This window comes from Octopus sinensis, linkage group LG18 (genome assembly GCF_006345805.1).
Source record: "Octopus sinensis linkage group LG18, ASM634580v1, whole genome shotgun sequence".
NCBI lineage: Eukaryota > Metazoa > Mollusca > Cephalopoda > Octopoda > Octopodidae > Octopus > Octopus sinensis.
The window spans coordinates 47,065,812-47,083,625 of NC_043014.1; the positions used below are offsets into that span (position 1 = coordinate 47,065,812).

The window sequence follows — 17,814 nt, forward strand, 5'->3', positions numbered from 1 at the left end:
TTAACGAATAAGTCACCTTCTATGAATCGAGTTTGACGTTAGAAAGAGAAAGAAACAACGACCATGAATCATATTTATTTGGAAGCTCTGATAAAAAATCGAGTGTTTCTCGTACGCAATATCGAATATTCGACTTTGAGAGATTTTCTCATACAGGAGAACGTGTTCCCGATGAGTCAAATTGAAGTAGTTGATTCCAAACTTCACAGAACTGCCCAGATTAGGGAATTAATTGATATACTTCCTCGTCGCTCTGACAAACAATTCGTACTATTCTTACAGTGTCTCTCTTACTCCGAACAGAAACACATCGCCGATAATATAGCGAAATGTGTCTACAAACTTATAGAAGCAAATAAACCCAAATTGAGTATAAATGAATATAAACGTATTAATGAAAGTATATCTAATTTGACACTGACAGAAGCTCCGAGTTATCCAACTGAAAACGTTGATGAGAACCATTATGAAATCGCTTTTTCGCCCCAAGAGGAAACTCAGTCTGAGAGCAGTTTCCTATTCGAAGAGAACGAACCCAGTTATGAAAATGGCGAGGACAGTAATCCAACGGTCAGTTATTTGTCGTATTATAAAATGTCATCGGAACCAAAGGGTTTGTTTTTCATCATAAACAACGATACGTTCAAAGATTGCTCTTTAAACCGCAATGGATCTAAAAAAGATGTGAGTGATTTGATGACTTTATTCTCGGATTTAAATTTCGTTCGCGACAAAAAAGAAAATCTAAATGCTATGGATATGAAACTTGCTTTATGGGGATTTTCCCAGATGACATTATTAGGAAAAGCTGATTGTTGCGTTGTTGTTCTCCTCACACATGGCAAAAACATAAATCAACTTTTAGGAGTTGACGGAAATGTCGTTCATCTAGACGACCTACTTGCTTACTTCAATTCCGAAAACTGTCCTGCTTTGGTTGGCAAACCTAAGTTATTCATTATACAGGCATGTCGAGATGATATTAAAACGCAATCTTATCACCAAGCTGCTATTCGCTCCGATGTAGTCATCGCTTATTCAACATCACCAGGACATGTTTCCCATCGGGACCCTCAAGAAGGCTCTGTATTCATCCAAGAAATTGTCAGTGTGTTCAGTGAGTGTTCTAAGCACATGTCTATTACAGATATGTTGATAAAAGTTAGAGGAAATATAAAACAGAAATATCCCAATGTATCGCAATACCCAATAACCGAGTTTGCCTTAGAAAAGAGTTGGTATTTGAACCCGACTCTCCATTGAGGTATCCCGTACCCGTAGTACACAGGTGAGACCTTCGACTGCTCCAGTCACCATTCTCGCAAGTCATATATATATATATATATATATATATATATATATATATATATATATATATATATGTATGTATGTATATGTGTGTGTGGTTGTAAAATTGATGAACTGAATACAATTTTTTTTTCTTGGATAATCTATGAATACCCATATTTGTACAACACAAGTGCGCAAAAGTTTTTGGAAAATTCCAAAAGATATATTTTAATAAGAAAAACAAAATGCTGTTATTTGGTGTGCTGGAACCAGAACTCCATTATTTATTATTTACCTTTTTTTTCTTTAATTTGTAAACCGAAATATAATAATTATACAGGCTAAGAATGTCTAATATATTTGGTTATGGTATGAATACGGTGTAACTGACGGCTAGTGAGTGGCACCAGTTCTTGTAAGTAACTTTATCCCAACTTTCATGCCAGGCAGACAAGTATTATTTACATTTTTCACGTCTTGTTGGATTCTACGAAATGAAGATCAGTTGTACAGTCCTGGTTGGCTGTTCTTGGATAGGTGCACCACCAATTAATGACTTAACAGGTTGCCTTGCAACACATAATTAATCATCATCACCAATATGTCGGATTCCGATTTTACCACATACACACATTTTCAATTTCTTTTACTCACAATGACACACAGACACCCTTTTTCTTTTTATCGCAATATTGAAAAAAAAAATGGAGGTTGTGATATCCTAAACTTTCAGTTTTTAAAGTCCATTGTCCACTTTCATTTTCCACTTAATTTTTCGGCGATCTTTCGTCTCTAGTAGACCTTTCCGTCGATTTCCATAAAAAAAAATTTTTTTTTTTATATATGGGCTTGCGGGAACTTTTGAAGTAATATACATACATATACACATACGCCGAGTAAAAAATTTCAGTTATCTCTCTCTGTCTCTTCACACACACTAACAGAAGCACTTCATTTACACAACATACTGTCTGTCTCCCACACCACATCAAACACACACACACATGTACATCAATGCTTCACATGCACGGTAACTTCAAAAGAACTTCCCTCGTCATACAATCGCTTTCTCTTAGTCTCTTTCGCTCTCATTACTTCAAAAGTTCCCGCAAGCCCATATGTAAAAAAAAAAATTTTATTACGGAAATCGACGGAAAGGTCTACTAGAGACGAAAGATTGCCAATTTTTCTATTGTTAACAGGGATTGGTTTATTTTTCTGTTCTGTTCGATTCTTTTTTTTTGTTGTTTTTGTTTTATATACTACACCTCTGTTCAATGACACATCAATAATGCATCAATACTTGTAGTGTAAGTATTCCAATTGAATTTGATCAATGAAACAGCCTGCTTATGAAATTAATGTGCGAGTGGCTGAGCACTACAGATATGAGCACATATAATATAGATCTCCAGGAGATTCAGTATGACTCAGATTGGGACTCAGGTTGACCCTTTGAATTACAGGTGAAACTCAGTTTTGCCAGCTGAGTAGACTGGAGCAACATGAAATGAAGTACCTTGCTCAATCCTGACCAGTGGCAGCTCGTAGATAAAATTAGTAAAGCTTACTGCTTCAGAAATTTTTTAGCCATATTTTTTAATATTGTGTAAAAGGAAACAAACATATAAAAAGAATATTTATACATAAACTTGATTGGTTCGCATTTTAGCCACTGCTGGGTAGTGTGTTTAATTGCTTTACTGAATACTGCTGCGAACTCACCCTTATTTTTCAAAAATCCCTCCTAAATCACAAAAGAAGGTGGGAAAATCTGCCCTATTTTTCAAATCCTGGCAGCGACAATGTAGCTGGAAGCAGGATAATAAACTAAGTCTACACTTTATCATGTTCAAGAATATAAACACGCTTTTGAACACAACACACACAATCATAAAGAAACACAACCTTTCACCAGCACATCGGGGTCGGCACTGCATGAACCAGTGTGCTCCCTCTTCCTAGCGTGCAGCTTCCTATCTTGGATATGCGAGCATATGCACACGTGGTGTTTTCAGACACCACATTGCTAGAACTGCGAAAGGCACAGTTTATACAAGGATTTTTGTATTTTTTTTTTCATAAACTAGGGGTTGGCTACTGGCATTGAGGGTTATATAATGTACAAGTATAAAAATAGAATTAGGGGGTTCTGCAGTTCCTGTACATGAGTTGCCGCTGATCCTCACCTTACACCCTTATCACTGAGCCACACACTCTATAACTAACACATCTTTCAGTTACTGACCTGCAAATGCACAAGCTGGGTCTTTAAAATCTCTGATCTTGAAATACTTCCTTAAATCAAGAATAAGGAGTATTTATAGCCTTTTCTCCCTTCATTTACTTACTCTTTACTCTTTTACTTGTTTCAGTCATTTGACTGCGGCCATGCTGGAGCACTGCCTCTAGTTAGGCAAATCGACCCCCGGGACTTATTCTTTGTAAACCCAGTACTTATTCTATCGGTCTCTTTTGCCGAACCGCTAAGTGACAGGGACGTAAACACACCAGCATCGGTTGTCAAGCAATGCTAGGGAGACAAACACAGACACACACATACATATATATATATATATATATATACATACATATATGCGACAGGCTTCTTTCAGTTTCCGTCTACCAAATCCACTCACAAGGCGTTGGTCGGCCCGGGGCTATAGCAGAAGACACTTGTCCAAGATGCCACGTAGTGGGACTGAACCCGGAACCATGTGGTTGGTAAGCAAGCTACTTACCACACAGCCACTCTTGTGCCCATTGTTGAAAAAAAATGTTGAACTCTATATTATATATTTTTTAATGTAACAAATATTTTGTATATGACTGATATCGGTCACCTTAACCCTTTAGCATTTAAACCAACCATATCCGGTCCAAATTTGCTACCCATTTTATGTTTTGGCCAACCAGATCCTGCCTATCACACTTACCCTTCATTGCCGTTATAAAATATACAATCACCCCATCAAACTTTCAAAGCTATGATTCATCATCATTGTTCAACCATGGTCGAGACAATGGAATTTACCATGCTACGCCAGACTTCACGGTCCATCATGGCATTACGGAGGTCCTGTTGCTGGATGCCTGTATCCCTGGAGATTACATCAGGGTAGGAGAGTGTGCGCCCTCTGGTATTGCGAGTAGATGGCTTCCAGAGGAGAAGAGTAGAAATTACCTCTTTTTCAGCTCTACAACGATGTCCAGCAAACTGAACTCTCCTACCTTTCACAAGAGATGACACAGGTGGTAGTTTCCCCATATATTTGCATTTTGTATGTAATGTATGATTAATTAAAAACAATGGCACCTGTGTCGGTGGCACATAAAAAACACCATCCGAGCGTGGCCGTCTGCCAGCCTCGTCTGGTACTTGTGTCGGTGGCACATAAAAAAACACCATCCGAGCGTGGCCGTCTGCCAGCCTCGTCTGGTACTTGTGTCGGTGGCACATAAAAAAACACCATCCGAGCGTGGCCGTCTGCCAGCCTCGTCTGGCACCTGTGTCGGTGGCACATAAAATCACCCACTACACTCTCGGAGTGGTTGGCATTAAGAAGGGCATCCAGCTGTAGAAACACTGCCAGATCTGACTGGCCTGGTGCAGCTCCTGGCTCCCCAGACCCCGGTCGAACCGTCCAACCCGTGCTAGCGCGGAAAACAGACGTTAAACGATGATGATGATGAATGAATGGAAAAGCATTACATTTGACAGAATAATTTGAATGCTAAAGGGTTAAACAATTATTTCATTTCTTTTGTTAATAACAGAATCTATTGTACATTGATATATGATCTTAAGCTATATTATATGATGTTTGTTATGGAACAAAAATATTACTGACAGCAACTTTTAGAATTTGAATATCAAACGTCTAAAGGAGGTGAATTTTTATATAATATACTCTGAAAACCATTTTCTTGTTCTGTTATTCTTATCTATGGAGGCGCAATGGCCCAGTGGTTAGGGCAGCGGACTCGCGGTCATAGGATCGCGGTTTCGATTCCCAGACCGGGCGTTGTGAGTGTTTATTGAGCGAAAACACCTAAGCTCCACGAGGCTCCGGCAGGGTATGGTGGTGATCCCTGCTGTACTCTTTCACCACAACTTTCTCTCACTCTTACTTCCTGTTTCTGTTGTACCTGTATTTCAAAGGGCCGGCCTTGTCACTCTCTGTGTCACGCTGAATATCCCCGAGAACTACGTTAAGGGTACACGTGTCTGTGGAGTGCTCAGCCACTTACACGTTAATTTCACGAGCAGGCTATTCCGTTGATTCGGATCAACTGGAACCCTCGTCGTCGTAACCGATGGAGTGCTTCCTAGTTATTCTTATCTACATCAAGAATTATTGTTATAACTTTAAAAGGCGGCGAGCTGGCAGAAACGTTAGCACGCCGGGCGAAATACGTAGCCGTATTTCGTCTGCTGTTATGTTCTGGGTTCAAATTCCGCCGAGGTCAACTTTGTCTTTCATCCTTTCGGGGTCGATAAATTACGTACCAGTTACGCACTGGGGTCAATGTAATCAACTTAATCCGTTTGTCTGTCCTTGTTTGTCCCCTCTGTGTTTATCCCCTTGTGAGTAGTAAAGAAATAGTCATTTCGTCTGCCGCTACGTTCTGAGTTCAAATTCCACCGAGGTCGACTTTGCCTTTCATCCTTTCGGGGTCGATAAATTACGTACCAGTTACGCACTGGGGTCAATGTAATCGACTTAATCCGTTTGTCCCCTCTGCATTTAGCCCCTTGTGGGTAGTAAAAAAATAGGTATTTTGCCCGTTGCTATGTTCTGAGTTCAAATTCCACCGAGGTCGACTTTGCCTTTCATCCTTTCGGGGTCGATAAATTAAGTACCAGTTACACACTGGGGTCGATGTAATTGACTTAATCCGTTTGTCTGTCCTTGTTTGTCCTCTCTGTGTTTAGCCCCTTGTGGGGAGTAAAGAAAGACCAGAGTTATTGCTATAACTTTAATTCACACTATCACATCGCATATTTTTTCCCTTTTACTTGTTTCAATCATTAGACCGTGGCCATGCTGGGGTACTGCCTTGAAGAAGTTTTAGTCAAATGTATCAAGCCCAGTACTTATGTTTTTTGCTGAACCGCTAAATTACGTAGATGTAAACACATCAGCACCAGTTGTCAAATGGGGGTGGACAGACACAAAGACACATGCAGGTATATATATGTGTGCTTGAGGAGACCACCCTGTGCTTGGGGAGACCTATTGAGTCAAGTACATCAACATCATAAAATCAAATGGAAATTGTAGTTGTGATACCTGTGCCGGTGGCATGTAAAATGCACCATCCGAACGTGGCTGATGCCAGCGCCGCCATGACTGGCTTCTGTGCCGGTGGCCCGTAAAAAGTGCCAACCTCGCCTGGCACGTAAAAAGTACCCACTACACTCACGGAGTGGTTGGCATTAGGAAGGGCATCCAGCTGTAGAACCACTGCCAAATCAGACTAGTCTGGTGCAGCCTCTTGGCTTCCCAGACCCCGGTCGAACTGTCAAACCCATGCTAGCATGGAGAACGGACGTTAAACGATGATGATATATATATATATATATATATCAGTGGCAACTCCAGCATTCGGGCTGTTTGGGCTTAGCCCAAGTATAAATTTAGTAAACTGAAACATGTATTTGCAAGCTGATTTAATCTCTGTCAACACTGACTTTAAGTATGTAAGTGCAGCCAATAACTCAGGTTCCTTTTATTGAGCTTGATCGCAGTTCATTTCTTTTCGTTCAGTGTCTGGCAGTCGTCTTAGAGGTGCCCTGTGTTAAAAAGAATCATTCGTAGCAGACATTCTCTCGGCATCATTCACACGTGCCTAACTCGGGCTCAGAAGTTACAGCCCAAGTTATCTATCATCATCATCATCATCATCATTTAGCGTCTGTTCTCCATGCTAGCATGGGTTGGACGGTTCAACTGGGGTCTGTGAAGCTGGAAGGCTTCATCAGGCCCAGTCAGATCTGGCAGTGTTTCTACGGCTGGATGCCCTTCCTAACGCCAACCACTCCGTGAGTGTAGTGGGTGCTTTTTACGTGCCACCTGCACAGGTGCCAAAAAATTAAAAAGTAATTCGAATTCAATGTTTTCTTGAAACAATAAATTTCTATAGAGATTAAGATTTAAATTCCAATCTATGAAAAGCTTCTATCCTACAATATTCTTAAACGAGCAAAAAATTATCCAGCAACTCTGGCTAATACGAATAAGCCTGGTAGGTGTAAAAGACTAACTGGTATCTCTTGTCAAGAGTACAGGCAACAGTTAGATTGCTGATGTTTGTTGTGCACTCTGCTGTCATTATTTGATTGCTGTTCTTCTGTGCATTTGTGCATAAAGATCAGTTGTATTTTGCAGGGTTGCTTTATTTTAACCCCTAACTTAGAAATGGAGAAAGACAAAGTGCTAGATATAAAAAATAAGCCATTTGGAGTTAGAAATATTGCAGAAAAACATGAAATTCTTCAAGCAGGCATGTGTCTTAGGCAAAATCTGTGCTGAGACAGAGTAACGCTGATGACCTGGAGTTTCCTCTGATATATATATATATTTAATTCCAAGAAAGAGGTTGTGAATCCAACCAACTAAGGGATAATCTCTATCCAATATACTGCCGGTAGAATACCCAATTATTAATACACAAATGTTTTTTCATTGCATGGCAATTACACTACTGAATATAATAAATGGGTGAGGGTAAAAAGTTGTTTTTTTTTTTTAAATAAATAAATAGACATAAAATAATGTCTAAAAGTTGATAAATACTACCTCTTGATCCCCTCCATTTTCTTATATATATATCTATAGAGAGAGAGAGAGATGCAGCATGGAATTTTGTCAGTGAACAGGTCATGGTCTCAAAGCGACGAAAATATTTTGGCAAATTAAATTTAAATGTTGAAGTGAATCTAACGATTTTTGTGTGTTTCTTAAATCGCTTCTAAAAACCTTCCACGCTGCAATTGTTTTCGTTCCAGCACACGATCTCAGATCAGGTCACTTGCTATGCAAGCACATCTCCGTAATATATATATATCATCATCATTCTGTGGTAAATCATTTTCCCAGCATTCTACTTTAAACGGGCACAAACGTATTCATACAGGTGAGAAGCCATATCATTGTGATATCTGTGGTAAATCATTCTCTCACGGTAGTGACCTGCCTAATCACAAACGTATTCATACAGGTGAAAAACCATATCATTGTAATATCTGTGGTAAATCATTCTCTAGAAGTAATCATTTGTCTGGTCACAGACGTATTCATACTGGGTAAAAACCATATCACTGTGATATCTGTGGTAAGTCATTTTCTGATAATAGCAATTTAATCAGTCACAAACGTATTCATACAGGTGAAAAACAATAACATTGTGATATTTGTGGTGAGTCATTCTCTCAAAAACGCCACTTAAGTACACATCTAAGTATTCATACACAGGTGTAATCGTATCAATATCAAAATTTGTTACAACCCGGCAGGACAAGTGAGACCACAACCCATGGCCTCTACCTGGGATGTAGCCAGTCCACTTATGCATACCTTTCCTTCTTGGGACACAAAACTCTACTTGTGAAGACTTGTTGAGGCAAGTGAGAATCAGAATCGAAATCGAAATCAATGGAAATTGCAACTGTGATACCAGTGCTGGTGGCACGTAAAACTCACCAGCCCCATCTGGCACCTGTGCCGGTGGCACGTAAAAAGCATCATCCGACCGTAGCTGTTTGCCAGCCCCGTCTGGCACCTGTGCCCGGTGGCACGTAAAAAGCATCATCCGACCGTAGCTGTTTGCTAGCCCCGTCTGGTACCTGTGCCCGGTGGCACGTAAAAAGCATCATCCGACCGTAGCTGTTTGCCAGCCCCGTCTGGCACCTGTGCCGGTGGCACGTAAAAAGCATCATCCGACCGTAGCTGTTTGCCAGCCCCGTCTGGCACCTGTGCCCGGTGGCACGTAAAAAGCATCATCCGACCGTAGCTGTTTGCCAGCCCCGTCTGGCACCTGTGCCCGGTGGCACGTAAAAAGCATCATCCGACCGTAGCTGTTTGCTAGCCCCGTCTGGCACCTGTGCCCGGTGGCACGTAAAAAGCATCATCCGACCGTAGCTGTTTGCCAGCCCCGTCTGGCACCTGTGCCCGGTGGCACGTAAAAAGCACCCACTACACTCACACAGTGGTTGGCGTTAGGAAGGGCATCCAGCCGTAGAAACATTGCCAGATCAGACTGGGCCAGGAGCAGCCTTCTGGCTTCCCAGACCCCAGTTGAACCGTCCAACCCATGCTTGCATGGAAAGCGGACGCTAAATGATGATGATGATGATGATCATTCGTTTAGCGTCCGCTTTCCATGCTAGCATGGGTTGGACGGTTCAACTGGGGTCTGGAAAGCCAGAAGGCTGCTCCTGGCCCAGTCTGATCTGGCAATGTTTCTACGGCTGGATGCTCTTCCTAACGCCAACCATTCCGTTAGTGTAGTGGGTGCTTTTTATGTGCCACCAGCACAGGTGCCATTCAAGGCTGGCAAACGGCCATGATCAGATGGTGCTTTTTACGTGCCACTGGCACGAGGCCAGTCGGGGCGGCGCTGGCAACGGCCATGTTCGGATGGTTCTCTTACGTGCCACCGGCACTGGTATCACAGCTGTAATTTCCATTGATGTTGATCGATTTCGATTCTCACTTGCCTCAACAGGTCTTCACAAGTAGAGTTTTGTGTCCCAAGAAGGAAAGGTATGCATAAGTGTACTTGCTACATCCCATGTAGAGGCCACACACACACATGATGGACTTCTTTCAGTTTCCGTCTTCCAAATCCACTCACAGGGCTTTAATCAGCTCAAGGCTATAATAGATGACACTTGTCCAAGGTGCCATACAGTGGGACTGAACCTCAAACCATGTAGCAGGGAAGCAAGCTTCTTACTACCCTCGCCAGTATTCATCCCAAGTTGGAATACAACCTATTTCCTAACATAAGGCCTATACATGTTTATAAGACAAACCCACATTTAACTATGAAATATATTAATATAGACAATATGCTAATGAAAAATGTATATCAGTTGTTTTCCTGAAGACTGGAAATGAAAAACAAAAGCTAAACAAACCATTAATACAAGTGGTCTAGGAGTATGAAACCATTTGCCCTAAAACATAATCAACCTCAGTGCTTTAGCCATTTCAAAAGACATGCATCGCCTGGCCCCCGTGCCAGTGGCACGTAAAAAGCACCATCCGATCGTGGCCGTTTACCAGCCTCGTCTGGCACCTGTGCCGGTGACATGTAAAAAACACCCACTACACTCACGGAGTGGTTGGCGTTAGGAAGGGCATCCAGTTGTAGAAACATTGCCAGATCAGACTGGGCCTGGTGCAGCCTCTTGGCTTCCCAGATCCCAGTGAAACCGTCCAACCCATGCTAGCATGGAAAACAGATGTTAAACGATGATGATGATGTCTCCATCACTCGATATCATTAATTCTTTTGTTACCATATTTCTGTCAACATTACTCTAGACCCAACACACCTAAAACTCCAAATGAACACACAAAATACATAGACCCCAAAATAATAAACCTATCTAAAAGAGAACATATCGAAAATGAAATGTCCCTGCAACTAAAAGGCCTCAAATTTACACCCATACCCATTCACAATCTCATAGAACTAAAATCTGATATAGACAACTTTAGCCTTATGGAATTCTTTGAAAATAAGGAAACAGAAGAAAAAATCCCATTTCACCCCTTACAAGGGAAGTAACAAACAGACACATACATAGAGGCAATCTCCAAATTCCCTCTCAACACACATAAATGCAAACAGAACCTCCACAGAGGAGAAAAACAAGCCTTACAAAAACTAAAAAATAACAAGTTGATCATTATAAAAGAAGTTGACCTAGGTGGGGCAATAGTAATTATGGATAGAGAACCATCCGGACATGACCGTTGCCAGTGCCGCCCCGACTGGCCTCGTGCCGGTGGCACGTAAAAAGCACCATCCAATTGTGGCCGTTTGCCAACCTCATCTGGCACCTGTGCCAGTGGCACGTAAAAAGCACCCACTACACTCACAGAGTGGTTGGCGTTAGGAAGGGCATCCAGCCGTAGAAACACTGCCAGATCAAACTGGGCCTGGTGCAGCCTTCTGGCTTCCCAGACCCCAGTTGAACTGTCCAACCCATGCTAGCATGGAAAGCGGACGCTAAACGAAGATGATGATGGTGATAAAGACTACTACAAAGAAAAGATACTGGAGTTGCTTAACAACCAGACATACTATAAAGAGGAATCAACACCACCGGAGAAAGTAACATTAAAAAAAGATTGGAACATTAGGCAATGAATACTAGAACTCCTTTACAGACAAGGAGAAAGGCTATGCAACTCAAGAACCAATCTATGTATGTCTGCCTATCTGTCTGCCTAGAAATTTGTAAAGAATATACGAAACTGGTTATTTCTCCAAAAACAATATTTTATAATATTTTCCTAACATGACGATTTTAATATATTTTTAACCATATAATACAAACGTTTGGTAGTTTTTAATTCTATTTTGTTATATATATATATGATACTAGCAGTATCGCTCGGGTTTGTAAGGGAAATAACCATATAAGCATTTTTAGAGAGTTACTTCCCTTATATAAACCGAGCAGAAAATCATTAAAAATTATGGTAATTTTTTTTTTTAATCGTAGACTCAACGTAGACGCGCGCTAATACCCAGAAGGGCTCGTTATGAATCATGACTATAAGATACCCGCTTTTGGTTAAACTGCACCGCAAAATGTGGGAGTAGTTAGGAATCTAAATCGGAGGAGACAGACTCTCACACACACAACTTCAGTTTTATATATAAAGATTAATGGAAAAGGAAAGTAGAGCCACGGAAGGACGAGCATTTCAGGTCATTTAGAATACTTAATTAAAGGTAAATGGAAAAGTAGAAGTAACTAATTTCTTACAGCTGTTTCTGGGATATCCCAGATGATGGGATGACATCTCCATACACTGGGTATTCCGACATCGGAGACAATGTATGGATGCAAAAAAGTTCCAGATTGAGAATTCTCTCTCTGGAATTTTCCTGCATACATACTTTGTCTCTGATGTCGGAATACTCAGTGTATGGAGATGTTGAACCATCACCTGGGATATCCCAGAAACAGCTGTAAGACATTAGTTACTTGTACTTCTCCATGTTTGATTCACCTTACTTTAATTAAATATTCTAAATGACCTGAGATACTCGTCCTTCCTTGGCTTTGTTTTCCTTTTCCATTTATACCTCCTGGCTCGGAAGCCTGTTACGGATCCCTAGCTCCAGCCCCAACGGACGACTAATTATAGCAATTTACGCTGCCTACCTATTGGTTTAGATCAACAGTGAACTAAAACCTCATAGTCCTCAAATGTATATGTGTGTGTGTGTGCGTATATATGTGTGTGTATATATACATACATACATATATATGTTGTACTGTGTGGGTAAGATAAACAAAAAATGTACTCCATATGCTACGTGGGCACAACCTGTGAATTGCGTGAAGGGACTAGACGTGTTAAAAAAATGCTAGCTCATAAATTTATATACTGTGTTTCTTAAATTGTCTGTGTGTAGTATATATCTATATACAAAGTGTCCGGAAATCTCCGGCAATTTCGGCGATTTCTGCAATCTCCGGCAATTTCCGACGATCTTCGGTAATCTCCGGCGATTTCGGCAATCTCTGGTAATCTCCGGTAATTTCGGCAAACTCCGGCGATTTCGGTAATTTCCGGTAATTTCGGCAATCTCCGGCGATTTCAGCAATTTCCGGTAATCTTCGGCAATTTCCGGTAATCTCCGGCGATTTGGGGGCAATGTCCGGCGATCTCAGTCTATACTTCGTTTTCTTAGAATAGAGTACGACGAATAACATAGTTCTGGGCTCCCTGAACATAGGGAAAAGATAGAATACTTTATCGTACAGACCTACTCGATCAGAGCTGATAGGAGGTAAACAACAGCAGCAACCGGCCATTATATTGTAGATAACTTAAATAATTTATTCCACTGGCTTAAACTGTTCAAAAATCTAGGGAGGGGGGCAAAATGAGTAATTTCTGATCTCTCGTTATTTTCTCTCTGCCAGTTCGAAATCATTACATTAGGAGCAAAAACTGGTCAGTCAGCGTAGTTGTTGAAATTGAGAGAATCTGAAATATAGGTGACAGGGTCTTCTTTTTTCTTACTTCCAAGAAATTTTTCCTTTACTTTTTAATCTGATTGGGATCTTTTCGGTTTGAACGGCAGTTTTTTTCTAGCGGAGTCATATAAAATTGTCACCCATAATTATGACCCTAGTATCGATCTATTGCATTTCAATCTGTTATAGGGTTAGGGGTGGGGGAAGGGTATCTTTTTTTTTTTCAGAAATGTAAATAAACCCAATCTGTTTCTTAAACGAGGGACATTCATACGGCACAGAATGTTTTTTTTACCTCAATGGACATCAGTGATTGGTTGAAATTGCAGAAATTGAAGAAAAAAACAAATATCTTACAAACTATAGAATTTTCTTAATAAAGCCAAGAGAAAAAAATGTTTCATAAACACATTCTACCAGTATACAAAGTTTAAAAGTGTTTAGTTATGTGGAAATTATTTTAAAAAACTGCCGGTCAATAGAGGTTGTTAATAAAACATCTGGATAATTTTTAGTGCTTAACAATCAATATTCATTTCTCAGTTGGATTCCAAGTCAGTTTTTACCCAAACTAATATCTAATTTGATAATTTTCAAGTTTCAAAATTAAATAAATAAGTAAATGAATAAATGGGGTAAAATGAGTAATGACTAATTTAAAAAATTTCTTCTTCTTAATTGCATAGTGTGTAAATATATCACGAACAGGACACTCCAGTTGATCGTGAAGAAATTATAGAGAATATTTTATGTTGAATTTGTTTTATGAAGTTAATTTCATATCATGTGCCATTTTTCCATGATATTATTTCAACTGACCTAGATTTTTTAATTAACTTTTTTTTAATTTCGGATGTGTTGGGGTGAATATTGATGTGTATGAGTCTGTTTTCGAGAGAATTGAAGCAGCAAATATACTCTATCTCAAATTCAAAAATGCAGTAAAAAAAAAAAAGAAACCCATTGTGCCCCACTCGATTATTCCCGTCGAGTTTTTGACAAGAAAAAGTTATTCGATTCAGTAAGTCAAGTAATCCAAGTTAAATATTTACATTCCCATAACTGTTGATCGTTATTTTAATTAAGCTGCTTCTTCCCAGTTTATACTTATCATTAAGAAAGCAACTAAATAACGAACACACACTAATAATCTATCGTTTAGCGTATCGAGTAAACAAAGTTTCTCTTTGTTCAATCGGAGGCGACATTTTTTTCAGCCTTATCTACGGATGGCCAAAAGGAAAACCTTTTTTTTTTTAATATTTTTTGTAACTTAAATATGCAACAAATCTGATTTTGAAATAGTTTGTAGAATAAAATTTATGGAAATACAAAAAGATTGCGTTGTTTTTATTTCTTCCAGTGAACGATATTCGTAAATTCGTTTTCTTTCGGTAATTCTGTTGCTTCTTTGTATAAAATAATATTTATGGTCTCTCATAGTTATTAATGCTAGCTTTGTAATACTTTATAGGACAAATAGCAAAAACGACAAATAATTGATATCGTTATTTCTAAGAGAATCACAGTCATGAATGTTGAGGGGAAGGTCTAATCGGTTGAATAGATCCGCAGTACTTAACAGGTACTTTTAATTACCAACCCTCTCTCACTCCTCTTCTAAAAGGTAAAGGTAACCTTAACGGGATTTGAACTCACGACGTTGAGAGTCGTTAACTAAATCTAAAACGATATTTTGTTTACGGTATTTTAAAAGTTTTGCCTCTCGATTGTCGTGTATTTATAATTGTCCGGCAATCTTTCGTCTCTAGTAGACCTTTCCGTCGATTTCCGTAAAAATTTTTTTTTTTTTTCACATATGGGCTTGCGGGAACTTTTGAAGTAATGAGAGCGAAAGAGACTAAGAGAAAGCGATTGTATGACGAGGGAAGTTCTTTTGAAGTTACCGTGCATGTGAAGCATTGATGTACATGTGTGTGTGTGTTTGATGGGGTGTGGGAGACAGACAGTATGTTGTGTAAGTGAAGTGCTTCTGTTAGTGTGTGTGTGAAGAGACAGAGAGAGAGTAATGTGTCTCTTTCGCTCTCGTTACTTCAAAAGTTCCCGCAAGCCCATATGTAAAAGAAAAAAAAAAAATTTTTTTACGGAAATCGACGGAAAGGTCTATTAGAGACGAAAGATCGCCTTTATAATTGTTCTAATGTCATAATAAAACCGAGCGGGGGGAAAAAAAAAAAAAAAGTTAGTTGTAAAAAGTTTTCTCGTTATAAACGAGAGATGAAGGTGGGCGAAGGAAGTAATTGCAGAGAGGAAACACCATGTATGGCAACATGTGTTTAGTTGTTGCCTGACTAGTTGTGCTGGCTCACTCACTGCTGGACCAGAAACCACATATACACACTCTCTCTCTCCTCTATTTATTTCTCCCACACACAGAAAACAATAACACTCCTTACAGCCTACATTTTTCTCTCTCTAAACAATAAACTAGACATTTTCGTATCTCCTCTACCTTGGATTTGTGTTTGTAACCTTGTGACAGAAGGAAAAGAGCCATGCCACACTCCACGATGCTGCTGGCCCATCTCGGAATCTACCTGATCCTGCTTCCTACATTCTTATACGCAGACATCCCAGTTTGGCGAGCGGACAACTACCCTCACCCGAGAAATCAATATGTCTTGTGTAAACAAAACAAACCAGAATGGTTGTGTGATCCGGACGGTCTTTTGGACAACAACGCAAAGGACATTCTTAATTTGGTGCTGGAAGAAATGAACGTTAAGTATACGTTGTGCCCTTGCAGTGCCTGGGAGTGTGAGAGCAACTCTGGTGGCTACTATACTTCGGTTATTCTGGCCAAGAAGATCGAGACGGGCACCAACACCAGCCAAGCTGCGCTTCTGAATAATGCCATTGGTTTCGTGTCTGAGCTCGACAAACGTTGGTCGTTCAAAGAAGAGCGATGCGAAGAAGGAATCATCTTGTTCTATTCCCGGGACGACAACACTTTACTGACCTACAGTGGTAAAACGGCACGCAAGGTCCTTACCCCGGAACTGATCCGTGAAATTACCGAAAAGGCGGGCCAACATTTCCTCCCCGATGAGAATATTTCTGTGGGTTTGCTGAAAATGGTCGGAGACTATCGTCAGGTGTTGAATAACCATTATGTACCACAATCGAAACACCTTGGAGGTGAAGAATTAATTGGTTCTACCATCAGACCTCTGCCTTACATCTTTCTCCACCTGTTCTTACTCGTCCTTTCTGTTACCCTCTTCTCCTTCCTCGGTAACTAAGAAAACCCTTCCAGCCATGCCAGTCTCTTCTCTGCTTTTTTTTTTTCTCTCTCTCTCTGCAAAGTTGTTCATCTTTTAACAACAACAAAAAAACGGCTCCAACCATTCTATATAGACACACACAAAATCGGTTTCGCTAATAACGATGATAAGGATTTTTTCTTACACAGACTCCAGATTTTGAGGTCGAGGAAATGTCTCCATTGAGGTAAACCAAACGGTAACGGGTTCGATCCCCCATCAGAATCTCACAACTGCGCCAACAACCACCACCAAGTGTCAATAATAAATGCCACTCACACTTCAGTGCCTTCTCTGTTCGAAGTAACATTTCATTGTGGAGAGCAATACTGTTAATCAATAATAGCCAGAACCTGTATCGATTAATTATCGAACCACTGGTTTTTTGGTTTAATTTTTTCTCTTTTCTTTCGTTTGGAATTAACTCTTCCTTACTACTTGAGACAATTTCAAAAACACACATGTATATTATATATGCTCACATATATACCAATGGAAATATATACACACCAGTGGATATATATATACATACATATATATATATATATTAGTGGAAATGTATAACAACCGTCTGAAAAGTATGGAAGACAAGAAAGACCACCAAAATACAATCCTCCAAGACAGTTGGGATTTCAGCAAGAATTCAACCAACGTTTCTAGTATTTATTTGTTAAAACTTATTTTTTGATAATTTTCTATTTTATATCTTCGAAATATTGAGATTTCCACATTCTTGGATTGTTATCACTTTCAGTAATCTTCATATTTAATACTAATTATAACAGTTAAAAGTCAAAGAGATTTTGTTAAGATAAGTTTGTTTTTTTTTTAGTATTTTTGTTTCAAATTTTTAATTGTTTTCCTCTTTTAATTTGTTTTTTAAGTGACAGGACTTTAAATTTTAGAAATAATGTATCATTTGTTTTTTGCTTTTTTTTTTCCGAATTATCACATCAATTTTTTTTTTAAAGATAAAATTGCAATAAATCAAATTAGAAGAAAGTT

The 17,814-nt window shown here is 39.6% G+C and overlaps 2 protein-coding genes across 3 annotated transcripts in view; both read left to right on the top strand.

Moving 5' to 3' along the window:
- LOC115221437 (caspase-2-like) overlaps positions 1-1,510 on the top strand; it is a 1,709-nt gene extending 199 nt beyond the window's left edge. Inside the window, exons 1-2 of one of the 2 annotated variants that reach the window (XM_036510996.1) lie at positions 1-1,353; positions 1,400-1,510. The exon at positions 1-1,353 is cut by the window's left edge and continues 199 nt beyond it. In XM_036510996.1, the coding sequence (XP_036366889.1) occupies positions 64-1,263 (1,200 nt within the window). In that variant the 5' untranslated portion in view covers positions 1-63 and the 3' untranslated portion in view covers positions 1,264-1,353; positions 1,400-1,510. Of the gene's footprint in view, positions 1,354-1,397 lie in introns of both variants that reach the window. The other variant, XM_029791618.2, reaches the window with a different exon arrangement.
- Positions 1,511-15,753: 14,243 nt separating this feature from the next.
- On the top strand, positions 15,754-17,814 carry LOC115221659. Its single transcript, XM_029791860.2, has one exon. The coding sequence runs from the start codon at positions 16,042-16,044 to the stop codon at positions 16,786-16,788; it is 747 nt and encodes a 248-aa protein (XP_029647720.1). The 5' UTR covers positions 15,754-16,041; the 3' UTR covers positions 16,789-17,814.

Coding starts and splice junctions, on each gene's coding strand:
- LOC115221659 (XM_029791860.2), top strand. CDS start 16,042: ATGCCACACTCCACGATGCTGCTGGCCCATCTCGGAATCTACCTGATC.